This window comes from Eptesicus fuscus, chromosome 15 (assembly GCF_027574615.1).
Source record: "Eptesicus fuscus isolate TK198812 chromosome 15, DD_ASM_mEF_20220401, whole genome shotgun sequence".
Taxonomy (NCBI): domain Eukaryota; kingdom Metazoa; phylum Chordata; class Mammalia; order Chiroptera; family Vespertilionidae; genus Eptesicus; species Eptesicus fuscus.
The window spans coordinates 18,736,764-18,761,273 of NC_072487.1; the positions used below are offsets into that span (position 1 = coordinate 18,736,764).

At 37.6% G+C, this 24,510-nt stretch overlaps 1 protein-coding gene across 1 annotated transcript in view; it reads right to left on the reverse strand.

The window, feature by feature from the left end:
• The window catches only part of DENND4C (DENN domain containing 4C), a 117,512-nt gene that overhangs the window by 16,168 nt on the left and 76,834 nt on the right, over positions 1–24,510 (reverse strand). The window contains exons 18-26 of the mRNA XM_054727027.1: positions 21,767–21,895; positions 21,220–21,364; positions 20,746–20,892; positions 10,998–11,120; positions 9,851–9,997; positions 5,615–6,774; positions 2,937–3,114; positions 2,158–2,267; positions 1,681–1,856 (exon numbers count right to left, since the gene is read on the reverse strand). Coding sequence (XP_054583002.1) covers positions 1,681–1,856; positions 2,158–2,267; positions 2,937–3,114; positions 5,615–6,774; positions 9,851–9,997; positions 10,998–11,120; positions 20,746–20,892; positions 21,220–21,364; positions 21,767–21,895 — 2,315 coding nt within the window. The remainder of the gene's footprint in view (positions 1–1,680; positions 1,857–2,157; positions 2,268–2,936; positions 3,115–5,614; positions 6,775–9,850; positions 9,998–10,997; positions 11,121–20,745; positions 20,893–21,219; positions 21,365–21,766; positions 21,896–24,510) is intronic.

Here is a 24,510-nt window from a genome sequence, read left to right on the forward strand (position 1 = left end):
GAAATCAATAAGAAAAAGAAAGCTTAATATAAAAAAGGCAATGGTACAGGTAATTCATAGAAAGTCCTGGAATAACAAGTATAAGAAGAGGCATTCAAACTCTAGTATTCAAAGAAATTAAAACAAAAATGAGTTACCACTAATACTCATTAGAATATAAAAATCAGAAAAGTGGTAATACCAAATGCTGGTAAGGAGGTGTAGAAATGAAAATCCTTAGAAACTAGTACTGGGAGTGTCGCCACCTGGGAAACAATCTTCCAGTGTTTATTGAAATCATGTATGAAATCAATGGTCGCACTCCTAAGACTTATTCTGGGAGAAACTACTTCACAAGTCCAGAAGTAGAAATGTATTTTACATTGTACTGTATCACTGCAGTGTTATTTATAGCAAGAAAGAACTAGAAGCAACTGAAATATCCAACACAAGGATAACAGAAAAGTAAAATGAGGTATTAACTTCCAACAGGAGAAAATAAATCAACTAGGTTTATATACAGCAACTCAGATTTTAAACTGAATGATTATAAAAATAGAGACTTTCAGTGTTATTCTAATTATGTAAGTTAAAAATACATAATCCTACAAAAGAACATATTTTATAAGGATATATATTCAAGGATATACCACAGACAGAACAATGTCTTTGTTGGATAAAGCAATGGGAATGGAAATGGGCAGGGGGAGGAAGATAATAAAAGAGGCCCTTATACAACCACTGATACTACATCAGGAATTAGAGTATGATTTCACTCAGCTCCACACCTGAAGCCAAAAGGAAAAATAAAAAGGAAACACCCATACAATTGGATATTTTTTAAAAGCGGTTAAAAGTAGACAATATGAAGTGCTCCATATAAATAGAATATTAAGTGTAATTACTTAGGTCAGCATAATTACCAAACTTTCAATTACTTAACCTTTTGCACTCGGATGTCGAGATTAAAATTACTCTTTGAATGTATCAATAATTTGAAATATACAAAAATCCAAATAAATAAGTTTGTATGAAAAGAAACTCCAGTTTTTTATTCTACTGCTGCGCTTTGTAAAATCTGGGGTATTTAAAAAAATTAAATCCCTAGTAGAATAAAGGAATCGAGAGAAAAGCAAGCGAGTGCAAAGGGTTAATGGCTGATTATAGATCAGCTAGACTCCTTCTCATTGTTCAGAATTTGGTCATTTCACTGTACAGAGTACTACCAGTTAAGAAGAAGAGTTCAAGCATCCCACCCTCCATCTTTTTGTTTGTTGCTAGAAGACATACATAGATTAGAAAAATTTCTGACAATGTATATCAGATTGCTTAAAACCCAAATACCGTATTTTCCAGCATATAAGACCCCCGACTTTTGAGATTTTCCTGGGTTAAAAAGTCGTCTTATATGCCGGAAAATACGGTAATTAAGGTCACTGTGGCAGAAAGTTTATAGCAATGACTAACACTGGCGTTTTCAATTATCTATAAAGTTTAGCTGTAAGAATTAACTGCTAATTATATGTTAAATAAAATGGAAAAATAATCTCCTATATTACTATTATTTTCTATTCAAATATAGAAAGTGATGGAGAGAAAAGAAAAGAACACCTGGAACATACCATGAATATTTCACTCTTTCCCCAGGAGTCATATGGTTGGGGGGCATTTACCTCTAAAGGGAGCTTTTACAATACTAACCTTGCAGAGCCTCTGAAGTCTTTAAACTCTATATTGAGAAGAGGCAAGAAGTTGCTTTTACAGAATGGGCAAGTTGTATTCAAATTTGAATCATCTGCTGTCCATCCAGCCATAATTTCTTCGTCATAAACTAAGGCTCCACAAGCTCTGCACTGTGAACAACTTGACATCAAAACCTAAGAGCAGAAACATGCAGACAATGAAAAGTGCCACAGTGATGACCTCAAGAGACAATTCTACCTTAATAAACAGAATTTTATTTCTTTTGTTGATCAAATTTGGAATTAGGAGTTCAAATATTTTACAGGTAAATCTACCAGTTTTATTGCCTTGCTTATAAAGATATCAAACAAATTCAACAAAATGATTTATTTTATTATTCTGTTGACAAGGGTACCATAGGATTCTGTTAAATGTCACTTTGAAATAAAAATATGGTCACAGCCACTTTATCATGAGCAGAAATAGAACTTTTACCTCCATTGCACAATTCTGAAAGATGCTAGACATGCTGGTGTTTTGAGAAGAACCATGATCTGATTTTTCAAAGTCCTGCCCTTTTATGCCTTTTGGAAGTAGAAGTTCTCCTAGAAAGAAGTAACCATCATATCACATTATGTAAGAGAATGTCCTTACTCTTGGGAAATGCATACTTCAGCATTTAGGGGGAAGTATATGACACCTGATATTTATTTTCAAATGGCTCAATATTAAAAGGTGTATTATATATCCATATCAGAATCACCTGGGGAATTTGCTTAAAAATATGTACATATGTTCAAGCTCTAGGCTAAAATTTTTGAGACTGAGTCTGTGGGATAGGGCCTGTGTATTTTTAACCAGCTTTCTGCTTGAATACCAGAGTTTGAGAGTCCCTCTGCTGTAACACTGAAATGTCTTAGTTCTGTTATTCTTTAAAATTATAATTCTATTTTATCCAGATTTCTATTATGAAAAAGTTCAAATGTCCTGAGAAGTTGAAAGAATCATATAGTGAATAATCATATATTCTCTACCTAGGTGATTCTGATACACACTGAAGTTTAAGAACGAATGATATAATCCACAAATATACACAACTAAAATCATTAACTGTAGTATTTGTAGACCATATAACATAACAGTGACAGCATGATGTGGCTATATTCAAAATCTATTTGTGAGATCATCTCATCAAATGAGGCTTATTTTATGTGTAATGGGAGAAGGGAAAGGTTTGGGCACATATTAGAAGACAGGACAGCCCTTCCCCATACCTGCTGAGTAATGGGATTTTCCTATATCTCCACTGCTGCTGCTACTGCCAAGGCTTGTGTTACTCTGGGTAAGTTCACTGGGGACCAATGCTGAGATACTTGTGTTAGGTGACATATTCTCCTCCAAAACATGGTCTTCAAGGCCAGCTGGGAAGCTGTAATCTTTATTAGTTTCCTCCTTTAATTGAAAAAAACACACACACAAAACCAGACACACATAAGTAATACCTTCATCAATGAGAATATATTTACTCCACCTTTTTCAGAATTAAACTCCTTTATAATCCTTAAATCATTCCCCCATATTTTTCAAAACTATGAACTTCTACTATTTGTAATTTCCCTTCCAAACTCGAAAATATTCAAGCAATGACCTATATAATACTTTAAGATTTTGCTGGGCCCCTGGTTATGTTTGGGGTATCAGATACCTCTCAATATTCAGTATCATAAAATGAAGGAACTCTAGGAGTTCTCTGTCCAGTGGGATCGGGGATGGCAACACCAGTGAGTGGGAGCTTTAGTCAGACAGAACCAGAGTGAAATCTTGGCTCCCCATCACGTATTAGGTATCTGACCTTACAAAAATTACTTCTCTAACATTTAATTATATCATCTGAAAATATAAGTCATTTAAAATAAGGTTGTGAGACTTTCATTTGGGAATATGATTTTCAGAGTAACAACCATCAACAGTAGAGATATTATGAATAAAGTTCCAAACACTAGTCCTTCACCATTGTGATTACTGATGCTTTAGTTTAAATAAAACATTTCAATAAGTAGTCTTTTTAATTTTTGCTTTAAAGAAGACTTGTGTCTTCTGTATTATAAAACCATATCAAATGATAAAAAATTTTAAATATAGATATGCAAAACAGGGAATAAAAGCACTTATACCAATACCCAGAGTACATTCAAAACTTGATGTATATCCTCCTAATTTTAAAATATGCATAATAAATTTTTATAAAATAGAAATTGTTTTAAACCTATTGTTTTTAAATCTATTCTTCTTATGCAATTTATTTTGTAGACGATTTAATGAGATTGAATGACATTATTTAAACCCCTCCATACTAATCCAATTTACTTATGTACTATTATGTATTTGGCACATCTTAAACATTCAGAATGCTTTAAATTTTATATAAGCTACACTGATGAATTCCCTTGAGCTACTTTTACACAATAAACATTTAATAGATTTTTTATTCTTTTCTTCCTTTGAAATTATTGATTAGGTATATCTTATTTGCTTTGCCAGGCACTGGTATTGGGGCTATAGCAATGAAAAGAAAAGAAAAATTAAGTTCTGTGACCATTTGGAATTTACAATCATATATTCCAAGTCCAAATTACTCTGTATAAAGCTTTTTAAAAACACTGTTAGATAAAATTTCAAATATAAAACGGCTCACCTTTTTAAAAAATAATGTCAGGTTAAGATACTTTTGAAGCTAGCTTATTTTGTCTTTCCTTAACTGACCTTGTAAGCTCTTCAAATACAACATACAATTTGTGTTATAATGCTGTACTTTTAATTCAATTAAGTTTGCCTAAAAAGTTTTCCTTCAAACAGTATACAAGTCTTATCTGTCCAATTTAATTTCCTGTCTCTACTTATTATTTAGAACTTTAGCAACCTGAAATAGATTATATTACCTTGAAAATGTATGTTTTAAGCCTCCATACTTTTCCCATTATTCTCTCAGATACACATTCTGTCCTCTGATCACTTTGACTAACCCAAAGCTTTCAATTTATCTATCAAAACCCAACTTAAGATATCATCTGCTTTGCTCTTTTTGGACAGTCCCCACAGGAACATTTTCTAAGATATTGATCCCTTCTTTGCTACTATAGTGGTTGAGAGCATGAACTCTAGACCAATCTCCGAGACTTCAAATCCTAGTTCTGCCGCTCACTAGGTTGTATGACCTTGGGAAGTTAATTAACCTCTTTGAATCTCAGATACCTCATTTATAAAATGGGGATGATAGTAGTACCAACCCATGGGATTGCTACAAAAATTAAATAAACATATGTGAGCATATATATTCATGTATAAAAATAAATATATAACTTATGGCAATACCTAGAACATAGTGCTATAATAATAATAAACATTTATAGATCTGTTTTTTCTACTAAAATTCTATGATTCTTTAAACACAATAGCAAAATTTTAATTAGTTTTCTATGAAATAAGCAAAATTTCCCCACTTCTATTTTCATAAGAAGATCTAACAATTAATTCTCTTTACAATCATTTTTAAAAGAATTACCAGTTTTTGTTATGCAGTATGAAATCTATGGATCAAGCTGTGAAAAGAGCTCATATATATTAAAAAGATAACAAAGGTAAATTTATTTAAAAAGTGAATGCTATGCAAATATAACATGGCACCATTACTAAATTAAAACATTAATCATTAGTGCTTTCAAATAAATGAACTTAATGTATTGATCTATGCAATTACATAGTCCTGATATTCTATTTCTTCATTATTAATTTCCTTACATGTAGGTTCAAGTCATTTAAAGAAATAAGATATGTACAAAGTTTTAAAATATAAACACCAAAGTTACAGAAATCTCTAAATAATAATAAGTATATTAAAAATACTATAAACATTCTAATATCAGATAAGACTACACACATAAAACATTCTTACCTCATCATCTGAGTAGCTGTAGGCAGTCGCTACAGCTACCAACATCTTACTGGCTACTGTCGCTGCTTGTTTCATACCCGATTTTAGGACATCTATCTTGGGCCCTGAGAGGATATTATCCAGCTTTAGCCCTGACAAAGAATTTACTACAGAACCCAATGAGCCATGTGGTGAAGAACGCATCAGTGCTGATAACGAAGTTGGACGTTCTTTATGACCTCGAGAGGGAGTCTGCTGCTTGAAACGCCCAGTAAAAGTTTTAGACCTAGACACTGCAGGGGAGCTCTTTTCACTTTCAGGCTTTTCCTGCGCTGGTGGGTCATGATCTAAAGGTAGGCTTGATCGCCTCTCTAAAGGGTGAATAAATGCAGTGGTAGTTCCAGACTCTCTGTTTCCCTCTCCGTGTAATTCCATACTAGAAGACTTGCTACCCAGGGGACTCTTTAGGTTCATATAGTTTTCGATTTCATCAGCCAGATTACGTGCAATAACTGGAGAAAACAACTTATCTTCAGAATCAGTTTTTTCTACTATAAATTCAGTGGCTAAAAGAGACAAAGGATCTAGTCCAGTTTCAACATCTTCCCTCTCAACAGCTTTCGCAACACCATATAAACTACTTCTTTTATTTATTAGATCTTTGGACTCTACTTTTAAGTCTCTGGACTGATTACTGTCACTATCATTTTGTAGACTGCCATGGGTATCCTTTGTCATAGTAGTTGTAGCTATACTGTCATCAATCACAGGTTCCAGGAGCTCTTGGCTTTCCTCAAGCATCTCTAACACTGAAGATCTGTGCTCAGAATCCCAAGTGCTTTCAGGCCCACGAGTCCTAGTATCAGCTAGATGACAGCCAACACTCTCAAAGCTATGGGTTTTTGCAATATGAAGTGGAGAAGTCTTAGGATATGTCAGTGCGGCTGTGAGAATCTTGGCATCTGCTCCCATCATGATAGCTACTTCACTTGAATTCAAATCCAAACTGCTCTTCTTTAGCAACATTCCTGCTCGACTTTCAGAACTAAAACTACAACTCCTCTCTGGAAAATGCTTTTGTCTCTTTTCTCCTCTATCACCGTTCTTGAGATTAGTAACTTCACCGAAGACTGTATCTTCAATTGGATCCAGAGTAGAAAATACCGTATTTGATGTACTACCTAAAAGAGAAAGTATAGTATTAAAAATGAATCTGATTACTAAAATAATATTTTATTTTAAAATTTTCTGATTTTTTAAAAAGTTACACATACTCCGTGTAAAAGATTCAGAATATTTAGAAGGTAAAAAGAAAGCATACAGAGAAAAAAAAAGTACAAAAAACTCCATTCAACCCTGCCTCCCAGAGATAACATTTTAATGTATAATCTGCCTTTCATCTTCTATGCAATACACACACACTTTAAAAAAAGATCATACAATATATACCTGTACTGTTTACTAAAAGATATCTCATTTATCAATATAGATCTACATTTTAAGGGTTTAATATCCAACTTAAGAAATATATTCTGGCCCGGCTGATGTGGCTCAGTGGTTGAGTGTCAACCTATGAACCAGGAGGCCACGTCGATCCAGGGTCAGGGCACATGCCTAGGTTTCGGGCTCAATCCCCTGTAGGGGGCATGCAGGAGGCAGCCGATCAGTGATTCTCTCTTAACATTGATGTTCCTATCTCTCCCTCTCTCTGAAATCAATAAAAATATATATTTTTAAAAAGTCATGACTGCCCTGGCCCATTTTCTCAGTGGTTAGTGCACCAGCCCCTGGACAAAAGGGTTCCATTCCCATCAAGAGCATATACCTGGGTTGCAGTCTGATCCCTGGCTCTGGTCAGGACGCATGCAGGAGGCAATCAATAGATGTGTCTCTCTCACAACAATGTCTCTGTCTCTCTGTCTCTGTCTCTCTCTCTCTCCCTCTCCCCCCCACCCCACCCCGTCCTTCCCTCCCTTCCTCCTTTCCTCCCTTTCTCCCTCTCTTTCTAAAAAAGCAATGGGAAAAAATATCCTTGGTGAGGATTAACAAAAACAAAAAGCATTATGACTTGAGAGATTTGAAGGGAAAGTCTTTAATAAGGTTTTTTTTTTAATTTTCCAAACTGATTTCAAGCTTCTTTTTCTTTTGATTTTTAAAATATGTTTTTATTGGTTTTAGAGAGAGGAAGGGAGAGGGAAAAAGATAGAAACATCAAAAAGAGAGAAACATAGATAGGCTACTTCCTATATGCCCCCTACTGGGGGCTGAGATGCAACCTGGGCATGTGCTCTGATCAGGATTTGAACCGGCAACCTCCTAGTGCATGGGACAATGCTCAATCAACTGAGCCACACAGCCAGGCCCAAGCTTCTTTTTAATCTTCCAAATTGGTACCAACTAATAATTATAATCATACCAATTAAACAGAACTAATAATAAGCATTTAGAGATATTTTTTAAGCTTTTAGGGGAATCATAAGCATATTTTACAAATTTGTACCTGCTTTGAAAACTTTTACCAATATTTGAGAAACAGATTTTTACAAATTTACTGGTTCTCATAGTATCTGCAGAAATTTAGTGGAACATTTTGTCCAATTTTAAAATGAATTTGACTGTTTGATGTATTGGCAAAAGCCCCATTACCACCTCCTTCTTTCTTAATAACATAAATCTTCCTAGATCAGGATGTAACATGGAAATAAGATGAGTAAAAAGGGAAGGAAACACACCAGTTGCCAGACCACGTCCATTTCAGTATTCTGAGAAGATTCTAACCCTTTGATGAAGAAAACTCTGCCCTCCCTTTTTTTTTTTTTTTTTAAACCTGCTAACAGCAGGTTAGGAAAATGGGATACAGAACATTATCAATTATTTGTTCAAAAAACTTTTAGCTCCACCTCTTGTGTGCTGTCCCCTCAACCCCACACACAAAAAAATGAACTGACTTTATGTCACAGTAAATACAAAAATAAAAAGACTTCAGGAATAAGAAGTATTACTACATAGATTTAAAAAGCTGGGCAAATTAAGTTCTATAAAGTCATACAACAGATACACTTACAGACAAGAGAGTTGACTTTAGAGAAGTAAATTATAGCTACTAAAAAAGAGCACAGGATACAGGCTAATTTCATTATCCTTTAAAATCCTACGCTTAGATATATGCCTTAAAGAGTATTTTGAAAAAAAAAACAACAAAAAACAAAACAAAAAATAAAAGAGTACTTTGGAGGCTATAACATATTTGAAATTAGTAAACTCAAATTCAAGATAGTCACACATAACAATTATTCATTATAAATACTTAGTAATCACAAATAAGTGGCTCAGGGTGCTTATAACAACTGGGCTAAAATTAAAGGCCCACTGGCATTTTGTGTAGACAGTAAATGATGTCAATCATTTTTCTTCCATTTCCCTTCAGTGACAGGATTACCCTACCACACATAAGTGCACTTGAATTTGATCACATCACTGCACCTCTGGTTTTTTTAAATATATATTTTTATTGATTTTTAGAGAAAGGAAAGGAGAGGGAGAGATAGAAGCATCTATGAGAGAGAAACATCAACACTGGCTGGCTGCCTTCTGTATGCTCCCTGCTGGGGGTTAAGCCCACAACCTAGGCATGTGCTCTGACCAGGAATGGAACTGGCAACCTTTTGGTGCATGGGTCGACGACCAACCACTGAGCCACCCAGCCAGGCTTCATCTCTGTTCTTTTTTTTTTTAAAAATATATTTTTATTGACATTTTCCAGAGAGGAAGGGAGAAGGATAGAGAGTTAGAAACATCGATGAGAGACATCGATCAGCTGCATCCTGCACGCCCCCGACTGGGGATGTGCCCGCAACCAAGGTACATGCCCTTGACTGGAATCGAACCTGGGACCCTTCAGTCCACAGGCTGAAGCTCTATCCACTGAGCCAAACCGGTCAGGGCTTCAACTCTGTTCTTGATGAGTATAGGAGTCCCTATAGTCCCCTCTCATTACCTATTATGAGAAAGTGGGACCAAACTGAACAGGCATTCCAACAAAAAATGGTATTCCAAATAACTAAACACTCTAAAAATCTCTCCTTTTAAAAGTTAAATATCTTTAAATATTAGTTCATTTATAGAATTTAAACTTACTTCTGGCGCTTCAGCATGTTCATTATACTGTAATTAAGTCAACACTTTACTGTCATTAAACACATGTATATCTATAGAAGTATATTTTAAATATTTAATAACCAACACATAAAGACTCACCAGTGCTGCTTTTCCTGCCATTGACATCAAATATACCAGATGGAACTTTCACAATACTGCTGCCCCACGCAGGAGGCTCAGTTGGACTGTGTGGCTCTCCACTAGATTGTGAATGTTTTGCCACCACAGCAGAGACATCACACACCTCTGGGGAAAAAACATTTGAATGTTATCTTTCCTAATTGTGCCAATATTGAACAGAAACCATATATTTGATTTTAATACATTCTATGTAGTTTTCCACCTCCAAGTGGGGATGAATATATGACTATTTTATTACTGACTAGTTATGTCTGATTTACTTTATGCCATAAATGTTGCCAGTATTGACTGAAATAAGAGTTTTATTTTAGCATTCAATAATCCTAACTTGAGCATTCCTAAGTAAAGCTCAGGCCTTCAGTTATACTCATCACTTGTCAAGTAGGAGATGGGCTTGCTTCTGCATAACTGGAGCATAAAATAGGTGACATCAATGAAGAAAGTATACTTAAAAAAAATGATTCCAAAGAAATTGATTCAGTTACCTCTCATACACACCCTGACCTGGACTCAAACCCCCCCCACATTTTGGTGTATGAGATGATAATCCAACCCACTGAGCCATACTGGCCAGGGAGAAGAAAGTATACTTTAGTGTGAAAAGATAGGAAGAACATCTTATTACCATAAAGCCAAAATATTCCTCCATAAAATGATTACCACAAATCATTTCTACCTCAATGAGTTCCATAAAAAAAAAAAAGAAAAGAAACCACAAAGACTATATTTAACCTACCAATAAAAAATATTCACTTAGATATTTGAAGGACTTAGCATTTTAAAATAAAGGGGACACTAGAATACAAGTTTGATGACTCAAAGTTTAGTCTTGGTTCTGTCACAAAGTAGCTATATATATTTGGCAAATAGATACTTTAATGGGTCACAGTTTACAACAAAATTGACAGCTAACCTACTGAGTCTTTAAAGACCTCTTAAATTCTAAAATTCAGATACTATCAAAACCTACCATATATATAATGGTACATAGTATCTTATAAGCTCAGATCTTACATTTCTAAAAATTATCAACTAAATTATCAAGTAACATTTTAGTTAGCACAGGTATTTTTCTAAGTAAAGCTAGAAAATATCAGTACTTAACCTTCTGTTTGCATTTTTGTTTTAGTTATCAATTCTCTTGCTACTTGTTCTTCAGGCAGATTAATTTCTGCATCATCCTTTATAAGTTCATCCTTAGACCCGTAGCCTTGGTCAGACTGACCACCTGTGAAAAAACAACACAGGCTTACATAGAAATGTTTCCATATACTTACAGTCCAGCTATAACATTTCAAAAGAAAATGACACTTATCTACATAATTAAACCTAGAGAAAAGGAAAACAAGAAAACTTACAAAGCACACAGAACATTTTAAAATAGTAAGAAGCAAAGAACAGTAGGAACAGGAATACCAAAGACAAAAAACCATTACACATTTGAAAGCACTGAACCTTAATTTCCTTATCTGTAAATTAATAGATTTGGACAAGATGTCTTCTGGAGTGTATCTATAGAATGCTACTTTTTGTGTAAGAAGAGGAAATAAAACAAACACATACTTTCTTACTTTTGCAAAAAGAAATGAAGGAGTAATAAAACAAAAACAAAACTTGTTACCTACATGGTGTGGGGCAAAATAGGATGGAAGGGATAGAAAAACTTTTCTAAATATGGCTTGTTACAGTTTTTATTTTTGGAAAAGCCCTAATTTCTAAATATTCATAAAAATTACATCAATAAAGTAATTTTATTAATGGGAATATGGGAGGGGAAGTAACAAAAATTGAAAGCAAACAGAAACAAATGAAACCAACTCTATTTCATATGAATAGCATAACCACACTGGAAGGATGGGAGGACTCATGCAAGTAACTTTGGAACACATTATTTTGACTCTAAGCCTGGGGGTAACAGTCAAATCCTGAACTCCTTAGGGGGGTTGTTTTTCACAGGGGAATGGATGTAGCAATTCTGAAATTATTTATTACTTAGGTCTGAGCAAATGAGTAAATGTGATGATATTTCTGGGAGCCAAGATTCTTACTGTGGAAGAGAGAATTTAAAAAAAAATAATAATAATGGAGAAAGGCAAAGAAAAACCTGTGGCGTTGAGTGGAATCAGAAGTGTTTCTACTATATATAATCATATTTTCTAGCTCTGCTGAAAAGGTCTAGAAGCAGTAACACCTTGGAAGTAGTAAACACACCTATAGCCCAGACCTTGGTTTCTAAAATGTGTTGCCCATTAAAAGAAACTTAGGATCCTTGAAGAAATGGCTGATTCCAGAGTTCAGGTAGGGAAGGTATAAGAGTAAGTCAGGAACATTTTATTATGCAAGAAAGGAAGTGCTCCAAAACACGATAGAGCCCGGCCAGTGTGGTTCAGTGGTTGAGCATCGACCCATGAACCAAGAGGTCACCGCTTTGATTCCTGGTCAGGGTACCTGCCCAGTTGTGGGCTCGATCCCCAGTAGGGGCATGTAGGAGGACTCATGGTTGATGTTTCTCTCTCATTGATGTTTCTATCTCTCTATCCTTTTCCCTTCCTCTTTCTCTCAAATCAATAAAAACATATTTAAAAAAAACAAAACAAAACAACAACACAAAGGAGGCATGCCTAAAGGATATATGATAGAATACAATCTTATAAATGTGGAGGGAGTCTAGAGTTGGTAAAACCATCAGTTTATAACCATCACAGTAGAGACTGGTTCAGGCAAGAATCTTCAATGGATGTTTATTATCTGCAAGGGGGTAACAGTAACTAAGAGAAACCAAACACTGAGACTAGTGATCAAAATTAACCTCACCAATGAAGAGCAGACAGACACTCTGTGCCTCTGCCACATGAAAATCTAAGGATACAATATCACTTTTGTAGCAGAGCCATGGATGCATAACCTAATCTAATCACATGAAGTATCAGGCAGGCTCAAACTGAGGAGCATTCCACAAAACAACTGGACTGAATTCTTCAAAAGGTTCAAGGTCATGAAAGACAAACAAAGGGTGAGGAACTGTGCCAGGTTAAAGGAGACTAAAGAGAGGGAGTTAAAGTACCACAAAGGACATCACAATAATTGACAAAATTGGAACACAGACTATAGATTAAAGCAGTTTATCAATTGAATTTGGTAACTATACTGTGGTTATGAAAGAGAAGTATTAAGCGGTAACAGGGCAAAATATATTGACTTCCTTGCACATGATTACAAAAAAATAAATATGCGTGTAGAAAGAAAACAAATGCGACAAAAAGTGAGCAAATCTAAATTAAAGTTATTTAAGAGTTCTCTACTATTCTGCAACATTTCTATAAGTTTAAAATTATTTAAAAATGAAGTTTTTTGAAAGTTTGTTTTGGCTTTAAAATTATATCATTTAAAACCAAACTAAGGCCAGTTACTAGACAATCCTTTTATAAAGGACATCAATGAAAAACACATAAAATAAAAAAATACAATGTCTTATACTTTCTACTACCACTTGTTACACTGTTGCTTAAACATTGGGTTTGCCCAATATATAACAAAAAGAACTAAACTTCTTTAAATGCCATTAGAATGACTAATTTCAGTCATGTTTTTATTGGCTCCCTCAGAAAGGCTGCTAAAACACTGTGGTGCCATGAAAGGACACTAGACTGGAAACTGAGTAAACTGATCAAGCCCAGATATGCTCCTGAACAAGTGACTCAGTATCAGGTACCAAGTGGAAAAGATTCTACAAGATAATTCTTAATGAAAAGAGTAACTTAAGCATCTGGGCTACAAGTCTCCAAAAATATAAAATGACATCATCAGAAACTCTACAGAGATAAACAATAACTGTAAATTCAGTACTGGGGCTTCAGCCATTTGAAATGCAGCTGAAAAGAAACATGAAAAAGGGATCTGAAGTTTCTTCTCCAACTATTAGAATCTTTACATCAATTACACAGGATTACTAGGAGATTTTTTCTATTAAAGGAGACAAGTTTAAAAATTTAGAGGAATAAGGAGAGTATTTATTATTATTATTATTATTATTCCTGGTGAAATGATTTCATAGCACAATATTATTTTCTTGGTATTTCCTAAGTGAAATCCATCTCATTTATAAGTATTAGAAAAAATACGGGAGGAAATAAAATAAGGTGGCTTCAAAATGAAAGTCTCATAAAAATTACTACTTGAGCCGAAACCGGTTTGGCTCAGTGGAAAGAGCGTCGGCCTGTGGACTCAAGGGTCCCAGGTTCGATTCCGGTCAAGGGCATGTACCTTGGTTGCGGGCACATCCCCAGTAGGGGGTGTGCAAGAGGCAGCTGATCGATGTTTCTCTCTCATCGATGTTTCTAACTCTCTATCCCTCTCTCTTCCTCTCTGTAAAAAAATCAATAAAATATATTTTTTAAAAAATTACTACTTGATAAAAGAAAGTTAAATTATAAACAGGATTAAACTTAGCCTTATGTTGACTTTCAATGATTCATACATGCCTCTGTAATTATGCAGGTAGTTTTTCACGTAAGAATTTAGATCAATCAAAACAGCCTGGTACTGCCACAAGAACAGGCACGTAGATCAATGTATAGAACAGAGAACCCAAGCCATTATGCCCAAATAATCTTTGATAAAAGAGGCAAGAGCATACAATGAAGTAAAGACAGTCTCTTAATAAATGGTACTGGGATAACTGGACAGCTACATGTAAATAAGTGAAACTAGACCACCAACTTACACCATACACAACAATAAACTCAATATGAATAAAAGATTTAGCCCTAGCCGGCTTGGCTCAGTGGACAGAGCTTCAGCGTGCGGACTGAAGGGTCCCAGGTTCGATTCTGGCCAAGGGCACATGCCTGGGTTGCGGGCTCGAGCCCCAGTGGGGGATGTGCAGGAGGCAACTGATCAATGATTCTCTCTCATCATTGATGTTTCTATCTCTCTCTCCTTCTCCCTTCCTCTCTTAAATCAATAAAAAAAAATATTAAAAAAAAAAAAAAAGATTTAAATGTGAGTTGTGAAACCATAAAAATCCTTGAAGAAAACCTAGGCAACAAATTATCAGACATCTCACGAAGTAAAATTTACACTGATACAATGCCTAGGGCAAGAGAAACAAAGGAAAAAAGAAACAAATGGGTCTACATCAAAATAAAAAGCTTCTACAAAGCAAAAGAAATCAGCATCAAAATGAAAAGGAAACCCACCTTAAGGGTGAACATATTTGCCAACATCTGATAAGGGGTTAATCTCCAAAATATGTAAAGTATACAACTTAACAAAAGGAAGACAAACAATCCCATTAAAAAAATGGGCAAAAGACCTAAATAGACACTTCTCCAAAGAGGACATACAAATGGCCAAGAGACATATGAAAAAATGCTCAGTCACTAATCATCAGAAAGATGCAAATTAAAACAACAGTTAGGTATCACCTCACATCTGCCAGAATGGCTACCATCAATAAATCAACAAATGACAAGTGCTGGCGAGGATGTGGCGAAAAAGAAACCCTAGTATATTGCTGGTGGGAATGCAGACTGGTACAGCCACTATGGAAAACAGTGTGGAGTTTCCTCAAAAAATTAAAAACGGAACTGCCTGGATCCGGGTGAGGCCTCGCGCACCTAGGCCCGGGTGAGGCCACGTGCCCCTGGGTCTGGGAGAGGCCACGCGCCCCCGGGTCCGGGTGAGGCCATGTGTCCCTGGATCCGGGTGAGGCTGGGTCCCAGGTCCGGGTGAGGCCACGCGCCCCTGGGTCTGGGTGAGGCCATGTGTCCCTGGATCCGGGTGAGGCCATGTGTCCCTGGATCCTGGTGAGGCCACGCGCACCTGGGTCCTGGTGAGGCCACGCGCCCCTGGGTCCGGGAGAGGCCACGCGCCCCTGGACCCGGGTGTGGCTGGGTCCCTGGGCCCGGGTGAGGCCACGCGTCCCCTGGGTCCAGGTGAGGCCTTGCGCCCCTGGTCCCGGGTGAGGCTGGGCCCCTGGGCTCGGGTGAGGCCACGCGCCCCTGGGTCCGGATGAGACCACGCGCCACTGGACCCGGATGAGGCTGGGTCCCTGGGCCCTGGTGAGGCCATGTGCCCCTGGGTCCGGGTGAGGCCTTGCACCCCTGGGTCCGGGTGAAGCCGGATCCTGGGTCCAGGTGAGGCCATGTGCCCCTGGATCCATCCGGGTGAGGCTAGGTCCCGGGCCCGGGTGAGGCCACGTTCCCCTTAGTCCGGGTGAAGCCGTGCCCCTGGGTCCAGCCGAGACCAAACCAGAGGGAGTCGGACCTCCGTTACCACCATTTGTCCACCATCCAGCGCTGAGGGGTCAGTGCTGACATGTACACATAAGGAACTGGTGGACATTGAAATTGGGTCTCAAAGGAACTGTTGGTCCAGAAAGAAACTCACTACAGACTGATTCATTTGCCTGTCAGCATAACTATTATTGCTCGTCTCACATTCAGTTCTTATAAGTATATATCTAGTGACATATGATCTCGCTCATCTAGGGGAAATGATGAACAACATAGACTGAGGAACAAGAACAGAACCAGAAACAAGGAGGCATCGATCGGACTATCGGGCGTCAGAGGGAGGATAGGAGAGGTTGGGAGGAGGGGGGAGAGATCAACCAAAGGACTTGTGTGCATGCATATGAGCCTATCCAACGGTTAAGTTCAACAGGGGGATGGGGCATCTGTGGGGAGGGGTGTGGGATGGGAATGGGGGGAGGAGGACAAATATGTGACACCTTAATCAATAAAGAAATTAAAAAAAAATAAAAAAATAAAAAAAAAATAAATAAAAACGGAACTGCCATTTGATCTAGTGATCCCACTTCTAGGACTATATCTGAAGAAGCCTGAAATACCAATCAGAAGGGGTATAAGCACCCATATGTTCATAGCAGGGTTATTTACAATAGCTAAGAACTGGAAACAGCCCTAGTGCCCCTCAGTAGATGAAAGGATAAAAAAAAATTGGATACATTTATACCATGGACTATGCAGCAATAAAAAAGGATCTCTTAACCTTTGAGACAGCATGGAAGGTCCTAAAAGAGTATTATGCTAAGCAAAATAAACCGGTCAGAGAAAGACAAGTATCTCATGATTTCACTTATATGTGGAATTTAATGAACAAAACAAACTGACAAAATAGATCCAGAGACATGGAGACATGCAAAAGACTGAGGATCCTCAGAGGGAAGAGAGGGGGAGGGGTGAGAAGAGATCAATCAAAGAACTTATATGCATAACCCATGGACACAGACAATAGTTGGGTGAAGGCCTGGGGTGGGGACAGGAATAGAGAGGGAGGGGGTCAATGGGGGTAAAAAGGTGGGGGCATTTGCAATACCTGCAACAATAAAGATAAGTTTTTTAAAAAAAGAATTCAGATCAGTTTTAGCAAGCAAAAAACCTCAACAGCTGGAACACTGAAAGCTTTAATGACTATAAAACTATTAGACACAATAATGCTATAAACCAACCACAAAATAAGAATTATAGTAAGGGAGAAACCAAGATGGCGATATAAGGTAAACACCTGTACATGCTGCCTCTCACAACCACACCAAAACTACAACTGAAAGACAAAACAACTATCACCCAGAACCAAGGGAAAGCTGGCTGAGTAGAAGTTCTACAACTAGAAGAAAAAAGTGCATTGAGACCAGGTAGGAGGTTCAGAGGCGTGGAAAAGCAGAGGTATGGAGGTGCGCGAATCGGGCTGGCGACCGGGTGCGCTATTTTTTCCAATTGGAAGGGAGATACAAGCTCCCGACTGCTCTGAACTCCAGTTTCCGGCGAGACTCTGGGGACCCAGACTCCTATGGGGAGAAGCTGGACTGTCTAGCATCGGGTTGGAAAGTGAGGGTGGCTTTCTCGCAGAGGTGCTCGCAGGAATCAGTTTACTGCGCTGGGGCATGGGTCGCGGGGATGCAAAAACGCAGAGACGCAGAGACGGCTGACTGGCAGCCATTGCTGAGACCCTGCCCCACCCAATTTACAAACCCACCCAAGCTATGCACAGTGGCTTTTACATATGAATGGCCTGCCCTTTCGCAGCTTAACCTAACAAATTGCAACTGGGTCAGAGAGCTCCAAAACTTCCAAACCCCAAACAAAGAGGAGAAATCTGCAGATCTCACTGTAGCTCCTGCTGGGTGGCCTCAGACAGTAGCTGACTTGCACCTCCTTGGAGATCCAGGAGCCAGTGTACCTAGAGGTCAGTGTGGGATGACACCAGATTTCAACTCCTCACATACATAAGTGACACATTCAAAAGACAGACTCAGTGAGCACCAAAGCCCCACTGAAGCAAGTCCTGCCCCATAAAGGTGTCTCCAGCACAGCAGTTCTTCCATTATAGACACAGCTGATCCTCACAGTCAATTGGCTTGGAGGTCAATTCCTCTCAGTGTACCAACAGCAATCAAGGCTTAACTACAATAAGACTGTGCACCCAGCCCACAAAGGGGTGCACCAAGAGTGTCCACCTCAGGTGATTGGGGAGGCTGAGCCACTGGGCCCTATAGGTCACCTACCACACAAAGCCACTCCATCAACACAGGGAAGTAGCCAAAATGCAGAGACAAAGAAACATGTCATGAATGAAAGAAATGGAGGAAAGTAAACTACTGGATATAGAGTTCAAAACCACAGTTATAAGGTTACTCAAGAATCTTCTAGAAACCGCCGAGGAACTTAGTGAGACCTCTGAGGAACTTAGTGAGACCTTCAAGGATCTTAATGAGAATGCCAAAAAAAAAAAAAAAAAGGAAAAGGACCAGTCAGAAATTAAGCATACACTGTCTGAAAGAATAATATACAGAAATCCAACAGTAGACTAGAGGACCCCAAGAATCAAACCAAAGATTTGAAATATGAGGAAGCAAAAAACACCCAACCAGAAAAGCAAAAAGAATCCAAAAATATGAAGATAGTGTAAGGAGCCTATGGGACAACTTCAAGCGTACAAACATCTGAATTATGGGGGTGCCAGAAGAAGAGAGAGAGCAAAATATTGAAAACCTATTAGAAGAAATAATGACAGAAAACTTTGCCTATCTGGTGAAAGAAATAGACTTACAAGTCCAGGAAGTGCACACAACCCCAAACAAAAGGAATCCAAAGAGGACTACACCAAGACACATCATAATTAAAATGCCAAGGGTTAAAGACAAAGAGAGAATCTTAAAAGCAGCAAGAGAAAAACAGTTAGTTAACTACAAGGGAGTACCCATATGACTGTCAGCTGATTTCTCAACAGAAACTATGCAGGCCAGACGGGAATGGCAAGAAATATTCAAAGTGATGAATAGCAAGAACCTACAACCAAGATTACTCTACCCAGCAAAGCTATCATTTAGAATTGAAGGTCAGATGAACAGCTTCACAGACAAGAAAAAGCTAAAGGAGTTCATCACCACCAAACCAGGATTATATGAAATGCTGAAGGGTATTCTTTAAGAAGAAGAAGAAGAAAAAAAAAGGTAAAGATAAAAATTATGAACAACAAAGTGACAACAAATACATATCTATCAAAAAGTGAATCTAAAAATCAAGTGAATAAAAAATCTGATGAACAGAATAAACTGGTGAATATAATAGAATCAGGGGCATAGAAAGGGAGTGGACTCACAATTCTCAGGGGGAAGGGGGCGTGAAGAGTGCGGGAAGAGATTGGACAAAAATCTTACACCTATGGATGAGGACAGTGGCAGGGGGTGAGGGCATGGGGCTGTAGGAGGGGAATCAGGTGGAGGGGAGCTATGGGGGGAAAAAAGAGGAACATCTGTAATAATCTGAACAATAAAGATTTATTTTTAAAAAAAGAATTATAATAAGGTATAGTGTGTTTACAAATAAGATAACAAATTGGTCATAAAATTTTAGTTGAATATTTTCAGTAGTACATATATGATTACACTTATCTGAAGGAGAAAAAGCCCAAAAAAACTAAAATTGTTTTCCACTGGTAACAAGACTTAAAATACAACCAAAGGTCTCTCCCCAACCCTTGCATGTCAGCAAAATTTAACCTAATAAATGGGAAATTACCTGAAGTGGTTAATATTCAATAGAATTAACGCACACGTGTTTCCATAGCTTTACATCATACAAGTCTGTCTGTACCCCCACACCATGATAGCCACGGACAAATGCAGCACCAAGAAACAGCACAGAGCAAAAAGCAGAGCAACAAAGAGCAGAGAAAGGAAACTTCAGTCATTGAGACAAGATATCAGATGAAGCACAGGAATTAGAATTATTTTTAAAGAAAAGCCTGAGATATTAACAACAAAAAAGAACAAATAAGGAAGATGTGCAATACACATATATCTGGTCAATGTGCTCCTTTAGTTATGCTTAATTCTACCTTCAGAGGACAGAGGTTATGCCCATAGCTTTGTATGTAAAAGTAGCCCCAGTAATTTCTCAGATTTTTAAAAGCATCATTTAAGGTAATGACTATGCAGAAAATACTTTTTCTCATGGTGTGCAAATTATTTTCTTTCCTCTTTAATACTCATAATCTCAAAAAAAGATTTGCAAGTTTTGTCATTAACATTCAAGTTCCTCACTGCACATTCACTAATAATTATATCATCGACTTTCACAAATGAATGATGAACAAATACAAAGAAGTTCCATGCCTAGAGCCTTTTGCACAGCACTCCAAAGTTAACTATAGGAAATAAAGAGAAGTGAACAGAAATCAAAGATATAATTCCTGCATTTATATAGAGTATTTTAAAAGTACATAAAGCTCCTATTACCCAAACTCAAGAGGGTGTAAAAGCTTTTTAACAAAGGAAAGACTTAACATGAGATTAAGTGAAGGGTTAGTAAATCCAGATTTAGTACCTGTGCTAGAGTGATTATCAATGGAATCAAGACTGATTAAATCTCTGACGAAGACTGTGTGCTCCCCATTGTTAGCATCATTAGAACTATCCACGCTACCGTGGCTCACCGTGTCCCCATCACTTCCACCTGTGGCATTCTGAGGAGCTAAAGATAAGGACAATAGCAGTTCAATAATTCATGCACTGACAATCTCTGAAACTAAACATCAATGACCCATAGTTCATTTAAAGTTGCAGAACACTTTCTAAATATGGAGGTGGGGGGAGAATTTGGGGCTAAGATAATATATCTTTAGTTGTGTATAAAATTATCAACTAGAATTTGATTTACGTTTTCTACTTCATATAATTATACTTCAAACCACAGAAATTATACTTCACATAATTAAATTATACTTCATATAATTAAGATTCATATAACTCTGAAGCTTATGGTTCAGCAAGAAAGTATCTTTCCAATCACATGTATTACCTGATATTGAGGAGACCTGTGACTTTTGCACGGACTTTTTAAGTGGCTGCCTAAATTGTGCCAAGCCATGTACCACATTCCGTACCTTCGTCCATAAGAAGATACCACTGCGGGTACTGCTAGGCCACGGGCTCTCCAAAACTACCTAAAAGTAAAAAAAAGTAAAAGTAATGGTTATTAGAAATATTTGATTTTTGAAAATATACATACATATATAGTACATATATAAGAATTATACCCCAGACCCTCTAAAAGAAGGTATTATAAATTATCTTTTAAAATATATTTTTATTGATTTCAGAGAGGAAGGGAGAGGGAGAGAGAGATAGAAACATCAGCGTTGACAGGGAATCATTGATTGGCTGCCTCCTGCATGTTCCCTACTGGGGATCGAGCCTATAACCCTAGCATGTGCCCTTGACCAGAATCGAACCTGGGACCCTTCAGTCCGCAGGACGATGCTCTATCCACTGAGCCAAACCGGCTAGGGCAAAAAATTATCAGTCTTAATAAGCAGCATATATTGCCCAATGTCAATCCTACTTACCTTATTATAATAACCATAAGTAATGGCATTTGGCTTTATGTTAGCAGTTTTCATTTCAAATAAGACTCTGACTGCTAAAACAGGATGGCCCCAAAGTCCACAAAGCTGCATTACTACTCGATAGCACACCTAACAAAAAATGACATCAAAGCATTAGTAGTTAGCACACAGTCCATCCGTGACTTGTAGAGATTTTTTAAATGATTTACCCAATTCTTCTTCTCAAAGTTATTAAGCACTACTTCCTCAATTGTTGTGGTTTGAATAGCTCGGTAAATTATTTGTAAAACTCATTCATTAATGGAAGTACCGGGATTATTGTATGTTGCACTTAAGATCTATGTGCATGTGCGCCATTTGTTTCAGTAACTAAGTATGAACAAAGAGAATGACTATTATTCTCCATAATTTAAAAAATTCATTTTAAAAATCAAGTATGATAAATCAAGCTCTCTCCTAAATAATGTTTTATATTCTGTGCCAAAGGAATTAAAGACAGTATTCTCTAGGATGCCAATATAATGAAAAGAATTCTATAAAACCATGTCTTTAAAAAGTATGTGAAAAAAGATAGAAACACAAATATAATTAGCAAAGGCTTTTCTTGGCATATGTGTTTACCAAGGCGGGGGGGCAGATTTGATCATAAGAGGACAGGTCAACTGGGTATTCCTAAAAGTTAGAATCTCACATATTAAAAGATGATGGCAGGAAACATGAAGAATGAAACAGGAATCTCAATGATCCCTGGCACAATCGGGGCCAGGGAGGGATGCGGGAGGTTGGCCAGCCGGGGAGGGACCACAGGAGGGCTCCAGGGCATGTCGGCCCATCTCACTCAGTCCCTGTTGGCCGGACCCCAGCAGCAAGCTAACCTAACAGTTGGAGCGTCTGCCCCCTGGTGGTCATATCATTAGCATATTACCCTTTGATTGGTTGAATGGCCGACCAGATGACCGGACACTTAGCATATTAGGTTTTTATTATACAGGATAGTTTATTCTGAGAATAAGGAGTGCTTGCCTCAGCAGCACATATACTAAAATTAAAATGATAAGCATGGCCCCTGCCCTACACAAGAATGACACACAAATTTGTGAATAGAATAAGGATGTATACACATAGGAGATATTTTTCTTGAGACTCATAAAATGTGGTCTGTTTATGACAGAGTTGCTTAACAACTGTACCATTAAGCCAAGCTGCTCTTTCTACTAAAGGAGAAAGTAAAATTTGAGGAAGGGAATTATATTCAAGAGAACAGAAGAGCCGAAACCGGTTTGGCTCAGTGGATAGAGCGTGGCCTGCGGACTCAAGGGTCCCAGGTTCGATTCCGGTTAAGGGCATGTAGCTTGGTTGCGGGCACATCCCCAGAGGGGGTGTGCAGGAGGCAGCTGATCATGTTTCTCTCTCAATGTTTCTAACTCTCTATCCCTCTCTCTTCCTCTCTGTAAAAACTCAATAAAAATATTTAAAAAAAAAAAAAAAAGAACAGAAGAGATGAACTGTGAAAAGAGAGCTGAAGAGGTAGAGCATCATAAAGATAAGAACTATGAAGCTAGAAATGCACCGTGAAACTTAGGAGCAGGAGGTCAGAAACTATTAGAGAAACTCTATAAATGACCAGGTTAAAGATGTTTTATGAAACTACATGAATTAGGAACTGAAGGAACTAGGTAAGATGTATAAAGGAATGAAGAAGAATGTGACACAAGAGGATACTTCAAATATCTGAAGAGTTGTCACATAAAAGAGGGAGTAAACAGTTTGTGCAACTCCAAAAAGCTATAGAGAGGTGGAACTGAGCTCATCATAAAGCACACACGCTTGCTTTATTTATTTATTTGTTTGTTTGTTTGTTTGTTTTTGTTTATCAACAGAGGATATTTTTTCTACTGATTTTTTTTAAGAGAGAGAGTGGGAAGGAGGACGAGAGAAACATCAATGTGAGAGAGACACGTTGATTGGTTGCCTCCCACATGCACCCTCAACTGGGGCCAGGGCTAACCATTGTGAACACTGGTCAGGGCAAAACACACACACTTTATAACAAGTAGGGCCAATTCCAACATAGGCAAGATCTCCTATATTACAAAATTTCTAGAGCATCTCAGTTTTAGGTTAAAGTTATACTAAAGTATCTTAAAGTCCTATTCAACTCTAAGAAAATCATTTTCTGTATCAAATTGGGATTAATCTGAATTTTCTAAAATGATTCTAGATGATGAATTTATTCTGAGGTCTGCAGAGTATACTTGTGTAACCTTCCAGTTATACTTGTGTAAGACACAGGCACCAAATTAAATAAATAGTAATAACACCAGGGATATAATTGCCAATTGCAGTATTTTATTGCCTACAACATGATTATCTTCTGGATATCTGTGGTAGAAAAAGATGGCGAACAACTCTGCTACTCCTCACATTGAAAGGTCTATGTCCCTCCATTCTTTGAATTGAGGGGGAAGGGCTTAATTCTGTTGTATGACTAGCAGAATTCAATTGAAGTGATACTGCACCAGTTTCCAAGGTTAAGACTTAAGAAACTGCTAGTTTCTACTTCCTCTCTCTTGAAAAAATGCTCTTGGAGCTCTCTAAGCTATCATGGAAAAAGCTCAAATACCACATGGGGAGGTCCTGAGACTATGTGGAGGGAGAGGGTCCCACCTGAGCCCAGCATTCCAGTCAAACTTGCCAAGGTACCTGGCAAGCCTTTGAGTTAAGCTGTCTGGAACCCTCCAGAT